Source organism: Urocitellus parryii, chromosome 15, assembly GCF_045843805.1.
Source record: "Urocitellus parryii isolate mUroPar1 chromosome 15, mUroPar1.hap1, whole genome shotgun sequence".
Classification (NCBI taxonomy): domain Eukaryota; kingdom Metazoa; phylum Chordata; class Mammalia; order Rodentia; family Sciuridae; genus Urocitellus; species Urocitellus parryii.
In genome coordinates, this window is record NC_135545.1 from 2,273,789 (window position 1) to 2,292,386 (window position 18,598).

Below are 18,598 nucleotides of genomic sequence, written 5' to 3' on the forward strand. Positions count from 1 at the left end.
GAGCCGCGACTTCCCAGCGTGCCTCCGCGTCCAGCAAGCAGAGCAACTGGCGCCAGGGACTCCTTTTCCCAGCGATCCCCGCGGCCTGCTTCTGCCCCGCCCCTTCCCATCGGGCGTTTGGCTTCCCCGCGCTGCGAACTCCGTTTCCCCGCGCGCCCTGGGACGGCGTCGTGACGTCAGCGCGCCGGGCGGGCCCGGCGGTCCCCAGGCGGAGCGCGGCGAACGGCAGTTCCCGGCGGCCCCCGCGGCGGGCGGCGGCGGCGGCTGTTCGGCGCAGAGCGCTCGCTCGCTCGCTCGCTGGGCGGGCGGGCGGCGCGATGTCGGGGGAGGACGGCCCGGCGGCGGGCCCGGGGGCGGCGGCGGCGGCCCGCGAGCGCCGGCAGGAGCAGCTGCGGCAGTGGGGGGCGCGGGCGGGCTCCGAGCCGGGCCCTGCGGAGCGGCGTGCCCGCACTGTCCGCTTCGAGCGTGCCGCCGAGTTCCTGGCGGCCTGCGCGGGCGGAGACCTGGACGAGGCGCGCCTGATGCTGCGCGCGGCGGACCCGGGCCCCGGCGCCGAGCTCGACCCTGCCGCCCCGCCGCCCGCCCGCGCTGTGCTCGACTCCACCAACGCCGACGGCATCAGCGCCCTGCACCAGGTCAGCGCCCGCCCTCGTCTGCGCCGCCCTGGCGTCCTCCGTCCCGTGCCCGAGCCACCGCTGCCCCCGGCACTGGCTTTTCAGTCTTGTGCTGCCCAGTCTTCCGGCCCGCCTCGAGCTTCCTTGTCCCTGTGCTGAGCAGCTCTCGCTGGCCTGGCCCCTGACACCTTGTGCAGTCCTCCGCAGGACGTGAGCCATCTCTGACAGCTCAGTCTGGCGGGTCGCATCATTGTCCTCTTCCCGACCCCGCGCGCCCTTCACTTGTCTGTGCCACCTCCACCGGTGCCACCTCTCTGCCATCTAGTCTGCCATCACTTTCCTACGTGTACCGCTTGCTTAGTTTTGCAGGTCTGCTGGCTTCCATGCCTACGCTGGCCTAGTTTCCCTTTTCAAGGCAGGTCCTACTTCCACGGAGCTGCATCCCCCTCTGGATCCTTCAGTGCCACCGTCAGGCTGCACCTCTGCCACACTCCTCCTTTCCTTTGCCGCGGCTGTTGCTGCCCTAGGATCATCCCTCTTGGCCAGCGGCTTCTAAGCTCTGTACCTTGTTCCTCGAGGCACATCTTCCCTTGTAGGGTCACCTCCCATGTCTGCTGTACCCTGGGACTCTGTTGTTTCTCTCTTCCTTCTCCCTTTTCCTCCCAGCTGGGCCTTCTGTTGGGGTGTTTGTCCTCTGCATTCTCCCCTATCCTTGGGCACCCTCAGAGCATCCCACTTCTGACTTTGAGCTCCTTCTCTATTCTCTTGGTCCTTTTGCCCAGACACCCTCCCCTTCTGTGGATTTGGGTCACCTCTCACTTTCTTCATTTGGGCAGCTTCCCCCTCTGAAGGCTTCGAACCCTGGTGTCAAGTCACCTCCCCAGGGGTTCTGGAGCCTCCCCCTCCAGAGCCACTTGTCCCCTTAGAGACAGGCTGCTTGCTGCCAGTGTCTTAGAGCTAGTGCCACTTTATGTTCCCAGGGTTTCCTCTGGTTCTGTTTGCTTCTGTATCACTCAGGTTGGTGCCACCAGGAGCAGGATTGGCACAGAACGCCATGTCCCCAGTCCTTCCTTCTGGGCTCCTGCACTGTTCAGCACCCCTCCTGGCCGCAGCTTCCTTCTCTGGGGGCAGAGCCCATCTCCTCCCCTTTCCCCGCCTTCTCCCCTTGCTAAGCCCCCTGTAGTTTGGTTACTGAAGAAAGCAGAGGAGACCCTGGAAAGAAAGCGTGGCTGAGGCGGGGCGTGGAGCTGGAGGCTCCGCCAGACCTTCTCAGACTCCCAGGAAGAGCCAGAGCAGCCGCGCAGGCCTGATGCTGATCCAGCCGGAGAGCCTTTCCCCTCCGTGCCTCAGTTTTCTCGCCTGTGGGTTGGGAGTCGCCAGCCCCTCCCCAGGAGGTTAGGGTCGGGCAGCTCATGTATGGAGAGCTCCCCTCTTGGGGCTGGTGTGTCACAGGTGTCCCCTGGGGGGACGCTGCGCCTTCCTTGCCTGCGGAAGCCCCAGTGCTGTGTGGGACATTTTCCTTCTCCGGAGCAGGCTCCCTGCCCGGGGTCTGAGTTCTTGACCAGGCCAGGAGAAGGTCCAGGCCGTGGAGTGTCCCTTCCTGCTCCTCTCCCCTGCCCTGGCTCCTCTTGGAGCTTCCCTGCGAGGGCTCCTGAGCCGCTTTCCTCTGCATCCCCCGGGCCCCAGGCAACCTCCTTTACTTGGACTCAGGAGGTCGCTCTGTCCTTTCCTGCCAGGCGGCCTCCTACACAAGAGTCTCCTCCGCTGCGGGCCCTGGCGAGCCTACCCTCTGGGCTTTGCAGGAGGCCTGAAGGGTTGGGTGGTCTGAGGAGAGGGAGTCACGCCCAGCGTGGAGGCCAGTGAGAGCTGAGGTTCCATCAGGCCTGGGTGGGGGGACCAGCTTCCTGGGCCTGGCCTGGTGACTCCCGAGTTTGAGCTAGTTTTTCCACGGGGCTGAACCCTCCCTGGGCCTGGTCCCAAGCCCCCACTACCTGGCCGGCTATGTTCCTTGAGTGCCCCCGCCTCAGTCCTGCCCCAGGGTGGGCAAGACCGGTCCTCTCCTCCCCTCTCCCTGCTTGTGCACCAGTGGGTCTGGAAAGTAGGGCTGCCAACCAGGATTCTTAGGTCTGAGCTGGGAGAGGCTGGGCCTGGACCCCAGGTCTGAGGGGGGAGGCTGGGCCTGGACCCTGCGTCTGAGGGAGGAGGCTGGGCCTGGACCCCTGGGTCTGAGGGAGGAAGGCTAGGCTTGGACCCTGGGTCTGAGGGAGGAGGCTGGGCCTGGACCCTGGGTCTGAGGCAGGAGGCTGGGCCTGGACCCTGGGTCTGAGGGAGGAGGCTGGGCCTGGACCCTGGGTCTGAGGGAGGAGGCTGGGCCTGGAACCCTGGGTCTGAGGGAGGAGGCTGGGCCTGGACCCCTGGGTCTGAGGGAGGAGGCTGGGCCTGGACCCTGGGTGTGAGGGAGGAGGCTGGGCCTGGAACCCTGGGTCTGAGGGAGGAGGCTGGGCCTGGAACCCTGGGTCTGAGGGAGGAGGCTGGGCCTGGACCCTGGGTCTGATGGGGGAGGCTGGGCCTGGACCCTGGGTCTGAGGGAGGGGGCTGGGCCTGATTCTAGGTCCTTGGTGCCCGGGCCTCAGGCATCTTTCACATGGATGCCTGTGCCTGGCCAGGTCCTTGAAAGGGAAAGACCCATCTCCCTCCTTGCCCCCCCCTCCCATCACCATGACAACCGGGTGGAAATAAACGGAGCCCAGAGTTCATCCCGTTCCCAGGGCACATGTGGCCCCCCTCTTGCAGCCTGAGTTTCCATGACTTCATGCTCTTGGCCCTCATAGCTGCCTCCCCTTTCTCCAGATGGGTAGTTTGGGAGTAGAGGGAGTTGGAGGGTTAATTTATTCTGAGGACTCAAAAGAGTTCATGCCTGTCCCCTTTCCTTTGAACCCAGTTCAGTCCCAGTGCTCACCACATCCACATGGACTCCAGCCCCACTCCCTCTGGCCCTCTGTGCTGTGCTGACTTGGTGCGGGCTCTGGTTTCCCTGAGTTTTCAGTTGCTCAGGGCAGGGGGATCAGAAAGGATGGCCGAGTGCACAGTAGGCTTCTGGCTGCCGGAGGGCCGTCTGCTTGGGCCTTAGGCACAGGGAACATGCCCCTTGTGGGAATCTTGCCCTCGAACCTGGTTGTCTTGGGGATGTGGTGACTTTACCAGCCTTGCAGAGTCCTGGCTCCCCTCAAGGACAGTCCCTGGAGGGTCTGCTGCCAAGTGTTCTCCAGCCTGGCTGGGCCTCACCCCTTAGAACACGGGAAGCCCTGTCTTGCAGGTAGTGAGTGTGGATTGTGCTCTGTCACAGTGCCATCGAGGCGTTCCATACAGGCTGTGGTATCCTGTCCCTTCTCTATCTGGGTCCTGTTCAGGCTGCTGAGGTCCTCTTGTCTCACTGAATGCTGGACACTCAGCTGGCCTAATCATGGGGTAGCCAGGGATGTCTTAAATGGCTGGGTGACCAGAGGAGCCTCAGGACCTGTGCTAGTGGCCATCAGGGCCCTTTTCTCCAGGGCCGCTTTCACTGGACCCCTGGGTCTGCTTCGTGGTCCTTTCAGGAGTCCTGCCTTGCTGGGCCTCCATGGGAGGACAAGGTGAGGCCCAGCTGATGGGTTTGTCCCCTCCCCAGGCCTGCATCGACGAGAACCTGGAGGTGGTGCGCTTCCTAGTGGAGCAGGGTGCCACTGTGAACCAGGCGGACAATGAGGGCTGGACACCCCTGCACGTGGCTGCCTCCTGTGGGTACCTGGACATTGCCAGGTGAGGCAGGGGGTGGGCAGGACCTGGACTGGGTGGTGGGCCCAGACCTGGCAGCCCTGACCTGCCCTTGCCTCCAGGTACCTTCTGAGCCATGGGGCCAACATTGCCGCCGTCAACAGTGATGGTGACCTGCCCCTGGACCTGGCCGAGTCGGACGCCATGGAGGGGCTGCTGAAGGCGGAGATCGCCCACCGAGGTGGGCCTCTGTGTTACATACAGGTCGAGTGCTGCCGTATCAGGCTGCCTGGGTGCAGGCCCAGCCCACCTCCAGGCTTCTCTGGCATTTCTGTGTCTCTGTTTCCTGGTTGTGAAGTGGTGGGTTTAGTGCTTGTGCTTGGGGAGATCCCCCAGGTTGTTGTGCATGGGAAAGCGCACCCCCTTTTTGGTTGCATGAGAGCCAGAGGTGTTTTCTGAGGGGGAGCAGAGGCCTACAGGGGTCTTTGGGCACTGGTCTCCCCTGAGGCCTGAAGCTTGTGTACCCTGGGTTCTTCCAGTGGGGTTCAGGAGCCTCTTCAGTCTCTGTGTGGTAGCACTTGTGTCTCTAGGGAGGGGTGTCCTGCTTAGAAAGGTTCTCCAGGGCTAGTTGAGGGTGCGAGCACCTCATCTTCCTGAGAATTGTGTTCAGGGGCTGGTTGGTGTAAACTGAGTGGCCACAGCTCCCCAGTTCAGGGATAGAAGCAAGGATTTCCAGGAGCATGTTGGGTGGGGGATGCTGAGCAGCCCATTTTGGTCCTTGGGAGCAGGGGATACCTGTGGGATGCCCCTGGAGGAGCCCTGGTTGCAAGTGTGGCTTCTGCAGCCTGACTGGGCTTGGTTCCCAGTGCCACGTATGGCCAGCTGTTTGACTCCGGTGTTCCTGAAGCTCGGCTTCTTTAGTTCATAAAGCAGGGACAGTGTACCTGTCACCTTGTCAGGGCCCAGTGCGGGCACAGTGCTATCTGTGGGTCTGGAGGACCATTTGGGAGGTAAGGGAGGCTGGCGAGGAGCAGAAGCTGGAGGTGGTGCCCAGATTCCCGGCTCGTCTGCCTTGCACGTCTCTGCCTAGGTGGAGAGGCCTATGGGCTGGGCGCTGGCATGTTGAGCAGGTGGGATGGAGGCCATGGGAGGTTGGGAGCTGCCCTTGGGGCTCAGTGGGGGAGGCCATACCATCAGCTGCAGAACTAGGCTCTCCCCTCCTGTCTCCTTACTTTATTTTGGAATAACTTAATTCTCACAGAAGTTGTACCAATAGTGTAATGAATGCCTGTGTAACCTCTGCTGATAGTCACTGTTTTAAAAGCAGTTTTTAAAGAAATATTTCACATATCCTGTAATCTACCCATTTGAAATGCACAATTCAGTGGTTTTTAGTACATTCAGAGTTGTGCAGTCAGTACCACGAGAGGAACCCCACAGGCCTTAGCCCTCCTCCAGTTCACCCCAAGCCCTAGGCACCCACTGGCCTGCTTTCTGAGTGGATGCCCCTCTTGGGCATCCCCAGGTGGGGACCAGTGTTGAGGGTCCTCTGATGGTGTGCATGCTCATACTCCCCTTCCCATCCTCCTGGCTTCCTTCTTCCCATACATAGAGACATAAATGCATTTCTTTTTTTCCTTTCCTCCCTCTCTTCATCCCATTTCTGAGCCACTTTGAGACTGCTGCAGATTGAACTCTTGGCTCCTGATACTCAGCTGGCGTCTCCAACAAGGACAGTCACTGCACACCCCTTGTAGGTCTTCACCTGGAGTCCCCAGACCTGGGGGTGGGGTGGGGCATGAACGTCCAACATTCTGTGTTATCTGAAGAAATGGCAGAAATTGTAGTTGACCCCAGTTTCTCAGAGGGGCCCACACTCCATTGCTGTGGGGCAAAGGAGAGGCTGAGGAATGATATATGGTTGGGAAATGTTGGCTTGTGGGATTAGCCAGGAACAAAGGACAGTGGCACTAGTGGAAGGACCTCAGCTTCAGGGCTGGGCTGGGATGCTACCCCAAGACCACAGCCCCCAAGTGTCAGGGCCTCTGCTGACAGTTGCAAGGCCTGGATTGCAGCCTGCACCCCAGCTGCAAAGAGGCTTTTGTACTTCCTGCTGGCCCTCAGCATCCAGAAGATGGAGAATCCCCTGGGGACTGGTCCTCCTGACAGCTCCTTCTGTCCTAGGCAGCTGTCCCCTTCCCTGTTCCCCTCTCTGGGGCTGCTGTGCAGTGGGGGTTCTGACAGCAGGGGCCTAGGCCAGCTTACCTCAGGCCCCTGGTCCACGGAGTGGAGTGCTGAGGCAGGCAGGTTGTTCTCCACCCTGGTGCAAGTCGGAAAAAGGTGCACGCACCTCGTTCACAGCACAGCCCTGAGCGACCTGGTGGTGGATAGATGAAATGCGACCCATTCACACCACGGGAACTCTTGACACGGCTACAGCAAGGCTGAGACCTGAGGGCAGCCAGTAAAATGAGCCCAGTCCACAGACAGTCCCGTGTGATTTCCACTTCTGTGGGTAACCTTGAATCCCCTGCCAGCTAGGCATGGTGGTCACGCCTATAACCCTGGCAACTCAGGGAGGTTGAGGCAGGAGGATCCTGTGTTCAAAAGCAGCCTCATCAACTTATCGACACCCTCTCTCAAAAAGTAAAAAGGGCTGTTGATTGGCTCAGTGATTAAGCGTCCCTGGGTTCAATCCCTAATACAAACAAAAACAAAACCCCACAAAAACCCTCCCCAGAAAAATCAGAGCTGGGCATGGTGATGCCTGTCTGTAACCCCAGTGTCTGGGGAGGCTGAGGCAGGAGGATTACAAGTTCAAGGCCAGCTTTTGCAACACCCTATCAAAAAATTAAAACATTTAAAAAAGTTGTTCTAGTATTTTTGGCAGTGCTGAGAGGCTCGAGCCCACTCCAAAGACAGAATGGACGAAGCAGTGACCTACCAGTGGGTGATCTGAGCAGGGGACAGCAGACCTTTTCTGAAAAGGGCTGGACAGTAGACATTCCAGGGCTGATGTCTTGACTGGTCCCCCAGCTGCTGCAGAGGGAAGAGGGCCTGGGTCATGTGAGAAAGAACAGGCATGGGTGGCTGTGTGCCGCTGAGGCTCCACCTGCAAACAGGCCTCTGGAACAGGCTGGCTGTGGAGGTGCTGAGGCGCAGTGGGGTCTCGGTTTCCATCTGGGATGACCAGAACGCTCAGGCCTGGGTAGTAGCACTGGTTGCACACTTGGTGGATATCCCCAAAGGACTCTGCCCTTTCAAATAGGGAAATGTGTTTTGTCTTGTTTATTTTACCACTACCATGAGAAGTGAAAAACAAAACGGGTGCCCGCGCCTGCAGACCACAATTTGCCAACGCTAAGCAAGAGACCTCACCAACACCTCAGCAAAGGTTGAGGGAGCAGAGTGAGTTGGAGAAGGCGACACACGCACATGTGTGTACGCTTGTGCTTGGCACGCTGCTGGCCAAGTAGAAAGTGAACTCTGCCTTCCCCTCCCTGTGGGAGAACTTGTGCCCCAACAGGGGGCTCCACTGAGGAAGGGGTGGGGCGAGAGGGTGTGTCCAGTGTCACCGCAGTGTTCTCCAGCCACCAGATGGCTCTAGCCAAGGAGACGGGCCTGAAGTCACTGTCCCTGCAAGCCACCCCAGAAGGCCCGACTGACCATCTTGGAGCTGAGACCGAGAGCCTGGGTGGATTTGGCACCGTATCACAGTTTCCAGGATTGCATGTGTTGGATCCCATTTATTGGGTTATGGCAGAAGTTTGCCATATGTAGTCAGGGCACAAGCAACAGCATATATTCATTGTGGCAAACTTGGGGGCCAGAGGGAGTGGAGTAAAATTGGGATAAGGCACACAGCCCTTATGTTGGCTCTGTGATATTTATATTTTTGGTACTGGGGGTTGAACCCAGGGTTGCTTAACCATTAACATTCTGTGTTAATGGTTTTCTTTTTCGAGACAAGGTCTTAGGGCCATGGCTGGCTGTGCACTTGTGATCCTCCTGCCTCAGCCTCCAGAGTCACTGGGATTACATGAGTGCACCACCATGCCCCACTGTAATATTTGCTTTTTAAGCTGGTAGTGGTACATGAGGGTTCTTTGCAATTGCCATCCAGGGGAAATGCAATGTAGTGACCAAAAGACTAAAATTTTAAGTTGATGCATTTTTAACAATAAAAAGAAACTGGGGGGCTGGGGATGTGGCTCAAGCGGTAGCGTGCTCGCCTGGTATGCGTGCCACCCGGGTTCGATCCTCAGCACCACATACCAACAAAGATGTTGTGTCCCCCGAGAACTAAAAAATAAATATTAAAAATTCTTTCAAAAAAAAAAAAAAAAGAAACTGGGGTTCCAGGTGTGGAGGTACAGACCTATAATCCCAGGATTTTGGAAGGCCGAGGCAGGAAGATTGCAAATTCAAGGCCAGCCTAGGCAATTTAGTAAGACCCTGTCTCAAAATATAAAAAGGTTTGAGGACATAGCTCAGTGGTTCAATCCCCAGCACTGCAAAGAAAAAAAAAAACATTAATCTTAATAATTTATCTTACTTAGGGCTAGGGATGTACTGAGTGGTAGACTGATTGCCTAGCATGCATTGTACCCTAGGTTCCCTGCTTCAGAAGTAAACAAGCCAGGTGCAGTAGCCACACTTGTAAACCTAGCAACTTGGGAAGTTGAGATGGGAGGAATGAAAGTTTAAAACCAGCCTCAGGGGGCTGGGGATGTGGCTCAAGCGGTAGCACGCTCGCCTGGGTTTGATCCTCAGCACCACATACAAACAAAGATGTTGTGTCTGCTGATAACTAAAAAATAAATATTAAAAAAACAAACAAACAAACTAGCCTCAGCAATTAAATGAGAGCCTGTCTCAAAAAGAGCTGGGCACAGTGGCACACACCCGTAATCCCAGCGGCTCAGGAGGCTGGGGCAGGAGGATGGTGAGTTCAAAGCCATTTTTAGTACTTAGTGAGACCCAGTATCTAAATATAAAAAAGGATGGGAATGTGGCTCAGTGGTTAAGTGTTCTGGGTTTAATCCTAGTAACAAAATACATACGTACAGCTGGAAATGTGGCTCAGTGGTTAAGTGCCCCTGGGCTCAAACCGAATGCCTAAATAAAGAAATGCTTATTTAGTTCAGTATACCCAAAACATTGTTACATATTGTAATCAGGTTTTAAAAAAACTTCATGAGCCACGGGGAATGATGGTGCACACCTCCCAACGGCTTGGGAGGCTGAAGCAGGAGGATAGTGAGTTCAAAGCCAGCCTCAGCAATGGAGAGGCACTAAGCATCTCAGTGAGACCCTGTCTCTAAATAAAATACAAAGTAGGGCTGGGGATGTGGCTCAGTGGTCGAGTGCCAAGTTCAATCCCTGGTACTGCAAAAAAGAAAAACTTCATGGAGTGGTCACCTTACCTTCTTTTTCCCATATGTCAAAGTCCAGCAGGCACTTTACACTTCCAACACATCTCCATTTAAACTTGCTGCATTGCAAGGGCTCAGTGCAGCATCTTGGTAACAAAATTGCACAATTGGAAGGTAAGAGGGCTGGGATGTGGCTCAGTGGGAGAGCAGTGGCTAGTGAGTGAGGTCCTGGGTTCCACCCCAGCATTGCAACCACACACAATAGGCCAGGATAGTCGTCCCAGGGAAGAAATAGTCCCTAGAAAGATACCTGTTCGCCTCCCATCTCCGGAGGTGCTCTTGACAGCAGACAGTGGGTCAGCTCGGCCCCTTGAGCCTGCCTGGAGCCATGCGCAGCCAGCTTTTCAGTGTTCTGGCCTCGGGAGCCTGTGCTTGTATTAGCCTGTGGAACTGTCTGCTCTACCTGTTGGTGGGCAGTGCAGTTGCGGGTGGTGAGCAGCGAGGCACGTGCTCAGTGTGGCGATCTGCTTGGTGTCACACTCCTACCCGCTGTGCTCGGGTCTGGGGTACGTCTCGGGTTGGGTTGCGGTGATGCCGGGTGGGTGCCCACCAAGCCTGGGTTTGCTCAATGAGCGCTGTGTTTTCCTTCGCAAAGAGTGAAGGCGGCTCCCTGACGGGATGGGAGAAGGCCCAGGCGCTCAGCAGCCTGCCAGAGACCCTGGTGGCACACAGGGCTGGCCCTTCCTGCTGATCTGTGGCCAGCCCGCAGTGCGGCCATGCACAGGCCCACCTGTTACCCCTTATCGTACTCCAGGTGTGGATGTGGAGGCAGCCAAGCGGGCCGAGGAGGAGTTGCTGCTCCATGACACCAGGTGCTGGCTGAACGGGGGCGCCATGCCCGAGGCCCGGCATCCCCGCACGGGGGCCTCCGCCCTGCACGTGGCCGCCGCCAAGGGCTACATCGAGGTGATGAGGTGAGCCAGCAGCAGCCCTCTGCCGTCTCTGGCTCCTGTGCTGCTGTCCTTTTCTTTGCAACTTCCAGGCCGCACCTGCGAGTTCCCCCTGAACACCGCTGAGCTGCACAGTGGTCTTTTCATTGTCATTCACTGTGAACTTTAACATCTGTGATCTTTCTTTGATCTGTGGATTTAGAAGTGGGTCCTTAATTTTCAAGTTTGCGGAAATTTCTAATTATCATTTCATTACTGATCCCCTGGCTTAGTTGCACTATGGCCAGAAAACTAAATCTGAGCCAGGCGCGTGGCACACACCTGTAATCCCAGCTCCTGGGGAGGCTGAGACAGGAGGATCACGAGTTTAAAGCCAGCCTTAGCAATGGTGAGGTGCCAAGCAACTTGGTGAGACTGTCCCAATACAAAATACAGACACACACACACACACACACACACACACAAAATAGGGCTGGGGATGTGGCTCAGTGGTCAGGTGCCCATGAGTTCAATTCCCAGTACCAAAAAAAAAAAAAAAAAAAAAAGAGAGAGAGAGAAAAGAAAATGGACCCTGTAGGACCCAGCTGTTCAGTTTGTGATATTTGAATTATACCAGGGTGTGTAAGCTGGGCAAGAACTGCACTACCAGGTGTGGCATTTGTGCTGGGCTCATGGTGGCCATGTAAGTGAGCTGTTATACCTTCCGTGTCCCAGAAGTGTGTCCCCTTATTCTCTCAGGCACTGTGAAAGTTGTGTTACAATTTCTCACTACAAGAAAAACACGCAGGAGAATCACAAATTTGAGGCTAGCCTTTGTAATTTAGCCAGACTCTGTCTCAAAGTGGAAAGAAAGGGCTGAGGTGTAAGGTGTAGCTCAGTGGTATAGTGCTGGCCTAGCGCGCATGAGGCCCTTGGTTCAGTTCACAGTGTTGCTAAACCAAAAGGACAAGTGGAGAGTAGCAGTAAGCTTGTCTCTGATACCTGTTAGGTGCTGGGGGCACAGGGATGGGATGGATCTGGGCCAGCCGCGGAGACGTGGTGGGTTGCGCCTTTCTGCTCTGGGGCCATCCTGTGCCCTGTAGCACGTTAAGCTGCATCCTTGCCCACGAGACTCCAGAAGCACATCCCCCAGGTGTGAGAAGTGGCTCTGGACACTGTCCCATGTCCTCTGGGTGTGGCAGCATCCCAGTTGATGGCCGTGACTTGGAAGTAGAGACTAGGGACAGAGAAGATGAGTGTGATGGGAGAGGCCTGCCTGGGATTTGGTGGTCAGGAGGCAGCTGGTGAGAGGGGTCACCTGCTGCAGGCCCCAGCACAGGCACCAAGTGGGCGGACAGCCAGTGCAGGCGCAAGGCACAGGTGCGTGGAGAGACGGAAGCCGGGGGTCCAATACAGCCTGCGGGAGGCAAGTGGCAGAGTCAACAGGCCCCACAGAGTGCCTGGAGTCCAGCCACCGGGGGTCATCCCCACCTGTCTGTCTTACAACAGACTAGAGCTCCAGCTCCCTCAAACTAGGCTCCTCCTACCCTATTTTGAATTTGAGGCATTCTCTGGACTCACAATCCTGCCTGTGGCCCTGACTGAGCTATTGGGGACTTGACCCTTCGCTGGTGAGCTGGCTTGGCCAGGAGTTGCTGGGCCAGGCTATTCTGCAGCCAGGGGGTCTCCTGCACCTGGTGGGATATGAGCGGCCCTGCCCTACCCCTAAGCCATGGCATCCAGCAGAGCCTCCAGCCGTGTGGTGTGTGAGCATCACACCACTGAGCACCACTGCCCAAGCCAATGCGGTCCCAGCATTCAGGCCCCGAGATGGCCCCTTTGGGGAGGTCTCTTCTTCACAGGCTGGAGGCCTGAAAGGGGGAGCCTTGCACCCACCTCCTCTGGGGCTGCCCCTGGATCCCATACCAGCTGACCTGAAAAGTTTCCTCTCTGGGCATGAGGACCAGGCTCCAGAGGCTGGCCAGGGTGGGTGGCCCAGGGTCCTTTGGCGGGAGAAGCCTGGGCAGTGGCTGTTCCCCAGTGGATCCAGGAGTGCTGGGATATAGTACGGACTGGTACCATGGCCACAGCACAGCTGGCTTGTCAGCCCTTAGCCCAGACATCCCACTGTGGTCCTTGACCCCAGCCTCCCCGTCCCCAGGCTGCTCCTGCAGGCAGGCTACGACCCAGAGCTCCGGGATGGGGATGGCTGGACTCCTCTGCATGCGGCGGCCCACTGGGGCGTGGAGGACGCCTGCCGCCTGCTGGCCGAGCACGGTGGCGGCATGGACTCGCTGACCCATGCGGTGAGGCCAGTGCCCAGGCGGTGGCGGGTGGAGTGGGAGAGAGGTGCCTGCCCCTCATTTGTTATCTGTCCCTCTCCTCCCTCCACCCAGGGGCAGCGTCCCTGTGACCTGGCTGATGAGGAAGTGCTGAGCCTGCTGGAGGAGCTGGCCCGGAAACAGGAGGACGTGAGTCTCAGGCCAGGTCCCTCCTTTCCCAGCAGCTCCAGGGAGGCGGCTGGCGAGGACCGCCCCGTGCCCTGACACTCTCTGCCACAGAGTGCTCTTCCTGCCTGGTGACCCAGCTCCAGCAGAGGACTGTGAATGGGGCACAGCTGCAGCTAGAGGAGGGGGGTGAGGGGCACAGTGCTTCCTGCTACCTAGTGGCAGGCAGAGGGATGCTGTGGGGGCTGTAGGCCTTGCTCAGGGCCAGCTCTGAGGCCCGTCACCCTAGTTGTCCCCAGCCACCCCGGGCGGGCCTCATTGCTGGGAAACAGTGTAGAGGAGGCGTGGGTCACTGTGGGATGCCAGATGGCCTGGGCAGGGGCCTGGGGTGCTGGGGAGCACTTTCTGGAGGACAGTCCCTGGAGCACTCAGCACTTCCCCTGGGTGAAGGTGCAGAGGAGGACAACAGCAGCCTGGGATGCTCTGTCCTCTGCTCACCAGGGCTGTCCCTGGGGCAAGCCCTGAGCTGGGGGGCCAGGATACCTATCAATCCTGGGGGCAGCAAGGGTTGGGCTAGTGTCCTGGTGTGTGAGGACAGGGAGAAGGGTTGAGCAGGTGTCCCTGGGAGCCAGAAAGTCCCCTTTCTGGAGACTGGAGGCTAATCCTGGGGTGGGTGCACGTGAGGACAGGTATCAGCACCTGCCTGTGGCAGCTCTGGTCTGCTGGACCAGGGCACCTCCTCTTCAGGTGCTGCTTGGCCAGGTGTAGGCCACTTGAGTAAATCACAGATCCTCCACTGCCCAAGAAACAGCTCTCTGTGGTTGGTGCACCCTGCATGAGATGCCCCTGGCACCACTGGGACCACAGCTCTGTGGTGACCCTCAGGTTGGGAGGTGCGGCACAGGGCCAGCCAGCGCTATCTGCCAGCAGTCTCCTTCCCTCCTTGCAGCTTCGGAACCAAAAGGAGGCATCTCAGAGCAGGGGCCAAGAGCCCCAGGTGCCCTCCAGCACCAAGCACAGGAGGTAGGCAGAGGAGCCCCAGGGGAGGACAGCCCCCAGGGTGCGGTCACCCACACCTTCTCCTATCCCTAGGAGCTCTGTGTGTCGCCTGAGCAGCCGTGAGAAGATCTCCCTCCAGGATCTGTCCAAGGAGCGCAGGCCCAGTGGGGCAGGGGGGCCTCCCATCCGGGACGAGGATGAGGGAGATGAAGGCCTCACAGGTGGGGCCATAGTCTAGACCCCTGGGCCTGATGGAGGAGGCTGGGCCTGGACCCCTGGGCCTGATGGAGGAGGCTGGGCCTGGACTCCTGGGTCTGAGGGAGGAGGCTGGGCCTGGACTCCTGGGTCTGAGGGAGGAGGCTGGGCCTGGACCCTGGGTCTGAGGGAGGGGGCTGGGCCTGGACCCTGGGTCTGAGGGAGGAGGGGCTTGGATCTCGGATTATCAGCAGCTGGTAATTGTGTAACTTCCACCCATGTTCCCACACCACAGAGCCACCCCCTACAGAACCCAGAACCCTCAATGGCGTGTCCTCCCCACCTCCACCCAGCCCTACGAGCCCTCTGGTTAGTGTGGGTGTCCAGAGGTCCTGGGAGGCCATAAAGCCTGTTGGCCTCTGGGCAAGAGTGGGTGGGTTGAGACTGTCCACACATCCTGGACAACTGAGTGCCTTTTCTGGTGGCTCCTCCAGAGCTGGTGGGAGTGGGGTTTGTCATGGACCTCCTGGGGTCAGCACTGGGAGCCTCTGAGGAGAGGGGTCTTTCTCCATAACCCAGACCTCCTTCGCCCAGCCGCCCGAAGAGACCCCCTTCTCCAGGCGCTTTCACCTGCAGAAGACAGGGAGCTCTGGTGCTCTGGGTCCCCCGGAACAGCGGGGAGCCGAGGCAGCCCCTGGAGCTGGGCTGCAGCGGTCGGCCTCCTCCTCCCAGCTGGAAGGGACCACTGCTCAGGTAGGCAAGTGAGGTGGGCAGGGACAGCCCTGCCTCCCCAGGAGATACCCTCTCTTGCTCTCCTCCTCTCTCTGCAGGCCACAGAGCCTCGTCTTGCCAGAATTCCCCTGACTCCCTCACGGAAGGTGCCAGAGCCCTCTCCACTGTGAGCTCCAGGGGACCCTGGGCGGGGGGACAGCAGGTCTGGGTCCCAGGCCTAGCAGCAGCATCCTGAGCAAGTCCATTGGCTCCCTGGGGCTACTTTTTCTCCTCCCCAACACTACCTCGGTTCCCTTTGGCAAGTCAAGTACAAGCTCAGAACTTGAGGTCCACTGTGATCTGCTGGTCTCTCCCTCTCCTGCTCCAGGGCCTTTGCTCTGCCTCCCCTCACATACTGGGGCTTCCCCTCCTCCCCTTGGGGTCTCTCTTCACATGTCCTCTCTACCTGAGTCCCTTCTGGTCCTCCCCTGTCTCTTTCATCCAGTGCAGCCATTCAGCTTTTGCTCTGCTTTTGGGCTGTCGCCTGCCTGGTGCCCCTGCTCAGAGCTGAGTGTCCCAGCTGCCATGACTGGGCTCTTGACTCCACTGGAGTAGTCCTTGGGGAGGGAATGGATCCACACGGCCTGGGGCTGCCCAGCTTCCTCCTTCCTCAGTAACTCCTCTCCTTCCTGCAGGAGAGAGCCTGGATCCCCAGTGAAGCCACATGTCCCCGCAGCCTCTGCCGCATCCCCAGCCGACTCCCGGGACCGTAGAAGGTAGAGGGGCCAGGGCAGGGAGCCCTGCGTGTGAAGGGGAAAAGTGCATTGCCCAGGAGCCCCGGGCTCTGGGGGCTCTGAGGGACACCAAGTCCCAGGGCTTGTTGGGAAGTCCTCCGTACTTGACGCCTAGAGAGGGAAGGGGGACGGCTCCAAGGAATGCTCCCTGAGGTCGGGTCCTTCACTCAGGTCCTACCAGATGCCTGTGCGGGATGAGGAGTCTGAGTCCCAGCGGAAGGCTCGCTCTCGCCTCATGCGCCAGTCTCGGAGGTCTACCCAGGTGTGGGGGGCGGACTGTGCTCCGGGCCTGGGGCTGCGGGAGGAGGGCTGGGGTCTGAGCCCCTGGGGCCTGAGGGGTGGGGGCGGGTCTGGACTCCCGGGTCAGGTGGCCCACTCTCCCTTCTCTCTGCCAGGGTGTGACTCTGACAGACCTAAAGGAGGCTGAGAAGGCGGCAGGGAGGGCCCCAGAGCCAGAGCAGTCGCCCCTGCCCGGCCTGGTGAGCAGGGTTGGCCAGGCCCGCGGGTGGCAGTGGGCGGCGGAGGGCGGTGCAGACGCATCCAGCCGACTCCCACCCCTTCCCCTGCAGGAGCCTGCCCCGTCCCCCAGGCCCCGAGTCCCTGGAGTGGAGGACTCTGAGGGCCCTGCCCAGAGAGGTGAGTTCTGCTTCCCGCTGGCCACCTGCGCTCTTCCCCCTGGCCTTCGTGCTTCCTGGGGCGGAACCCAGGGCGCCCCTCACCGCCGGGGCTCCTGCAGAGGCTTCTGGGCTGATTCCTGCCCCTCCCCAGCAGAGGCGCCCGACGGGCAGGGCCAGGGACCACGGGCAACCAGGGACTACCCGAAGGTCAGCAAGGAGTGGAGGGGCCCCGCGGAGGTGAGGGCGCTCAGGTGGACCTGGGGGCGGGCGGGCGGTGCCCCCTCCATGTCCGGTTGAACCCCCCTCGCCCTTCCTCAGGGGGAGGAGGCGGAGCCGGCAGACGGCAGTCCGGAGTGCAGGTACGCGCTGGTGGGCGGGGCTGGGCGGATGGGGGCTGTCTGTGACCACGAAGCCTGTGACGCCTGCCCCGCCTCCCATTCCAGTATTCCCGATGGCGGCCCCTCAGCCCGCAGGCAGCGTGTGCAGCGTGACATCCACCTGGAGCCCGAGCCCAAGCCCGAGCCCGAAGAGCCTGAGGGGGGATTCAGGAAGGTTCGAGAACCCACCCCACATGTGTTCACCTGCCCACCGCCCTGGCCCTGTTCGAAGCTCCACCTGCTGGAGGCCCCCAGGTCCCGCCCTTCCCTGGCCCCCGCCCTGACCTTGCTGGCCTTCTCCTCGCCCCCAGCTGTATGCAGAGCTGCGCAGGGAGAACGAGCGCCTTCGTGAGGCCCTGACTGAGACCACGCTGCGGCTGGCACAGCTCAAGGTGGAGCTGGAGCGGGCCACGCAGGTGAGAGTGCCAGGCTGCACCGCAGGGACCAGCGCACCAGGACTGGGCCTCCGGGCGGAAGGCCTGAGCTACAGCTCCGGGTTCCATCTGGGCCTAGCTTTTACGTGGCCTGTCATGTCCCTGGCTTCCGCCTGACCTAAGGACAGGAAGGTCTGGGCCAGCATCCTGCACTGCCCTCACCACAGCAGGCCCTCTGTCTTCCTGACCCTGTGCCTTCTCTCTGTTCTGGCCAGCGGCAGGAACGCTTTGCTGAGAGGCCGGCCCTCCTGGAGCTGGAGAGATTTGTGAGTGGGGGCAGCTGGGGTGGGAACTACTGTGCCCCAGCCTTAACCCCTGTGGGTCTGGACCAGGAGGGTCACACTGACCTGCCCCCTTGTCTGCCCCACCCTGAGTTCTCAGCCCACTGGCTTCTGACCTTGCCTGCTGATTCCAGGAGCGCAGGGCCCTGGAGCGGAAGGCCGCGGAGCTGGAGGAGGAGCTGAAGGTGGGTGCTGGGATGCTGTGGGCGGGTCACAGCCTGCCCAGGGCTGCCCACTGATTCTGTTCCATACCCAGGCCTTGTCTGATCTCCGGGCTGACAACCAGCGGCTCAAGGACGAGAACGCAGCACTGATCCGGGTCATTAGCAAACTGTCCAAGTGACTTGGAGGACTTCTCCCGCACCCGTATTTATACAGCTGCTTCTGCCACACGCACCCTTCCCCGAGTGAACACGAGTGACAGGGCTCCAGGGGAAGTCACTGAGAAGCCATACTGCCTCTTGGGGCCTCAAGACTGGGAGGGAAGCTCAGAGTTCCCAGGAGCCAAGGGGGCCATCTGAGGCCAGGATGGAGGTGGGAGGCTGAGCCAGGTAGGGGGATGTTGCCAAGAGGGGACTGGGGCCAGAAATGGGACCAGGAAGGACACAGGACCAAGAATTGCCAGGGTAGTAGTCAGGACCAGAGTGGCTGTCCCGGTGGTCCCCACCTCACGTGTGATGCCACCCCAGCACTCTCCCCCTCCCGAGCAGGGATCCAGCAGTGTGCCAAGAGACCCACTGGCCTCCGCCAGGTGGGCCTGTATATAGGGTCCATGTGCAATAAGGAGGGACGTCTTCTATTTTTTGCTGCCCCCTCCTCACCCATTGTCTGGGGAGGGGGAGAAGGTATTTTCAAGATAAAGCACAGGCACCACAAATAAAAGTCGTGATGTTGCCAATGGCTTTGTCCCAGCTGGTGGGACGCTGTCTCCTGCTTCTGTGACCAAACCAGTGGGCCAGTTGGGGGTGGGGTACTGAGGGTTAGGTGCTCACGGAGTGGGGTGGCCACTTCAGAAAGAGTAACCAGCTGGAGCAAAGACCCCAGACCAGGCTAACATGACCACTGGCAAGGT

At 59.5% G+C, this 18,598-nt stretch overlaps 1 protein-coding gene across 6 annotated transcripts; it reads left to right on the forward strand.

Moving 5' to 3' along the window:
- Positions 1-317: 317 nt before the first annotated feature.
- Ppp1r12c (protein phosphatase 1 regulatory subunit 12C) lies at positions 318-18,419 on the forward strand. 6 transcript variants are annotated; one of them, XM_026381384.2, is made up of 22 exons: positions 318-635; positions 4,282-4,412; positions 4,490-4,608; positions 10,557-10,716; positions 12,833-12,977; positions 13,068-13,142; positions 14,068-14,141; positions 14,211-14,338; positions 14,608-14,681; positions 14,892-15,065; positions 15,143-15,210; positions 15,719-15,799; positions 15,989-16,079; positions 16,213-16,296; positions 16,387-16,453; positions 16,586-16,671; positions 16,753-16,793; positions 16,878-16,986; positions 17,123-17,227; positions 17,461-17,511; positions 17,661-17,711; positions 17,783-18,419. In XM_026381384.2, the coding sequence occupies exons 1-22, from the start codon at positions 318-320 to the stop codon at positions 17,867-17,869; spliced, it is 2,319 nt and encodes a 772-aa protein (XP_026237169.2). In that variant the 3' UTR covers positions 17,870-18,419. The 6 variants fall into 6 exon arrangements, with proteins under 6 accessions (XP_026237169.2, XP_026237173.2, XP_026237170.2 ...); XM_026381388.2 differs by having other exon boundaries at positions 16,586-16,641; XM_026381385.2 differs by having other exon boundaries at positions 16,589-16,671.
- The last annotated feature ends 179 nt before the right edge of the window (positions 18,420-18,598 follow it).

Excerpts from the sequence above, each read along its gene's own strand:
- Ppp1r12c (XM_026381384.2), top strand. The coding sequence starts at position 318 with ATGTCGGGGGAGGACGGCCCGGCGGCGGGCCCGGGGGCGGCGGCGGCG. Across the intron at positions 14,339-14,607 it reads GGGAGATGAAGGCCTCACAG|AGCCACCCCCTACAGAACCC; the intron begins GTGGGGCCATAG and ends CCCACACCACAG. Across the intron at positions 14,682-14,891 it reads CCAGCCCTACGAGCCCTCTG|ACCTCCTTCGCCCAGCCGCC; the intron begins GTTAGTGTGGGT and ends TCCATAACCCAG.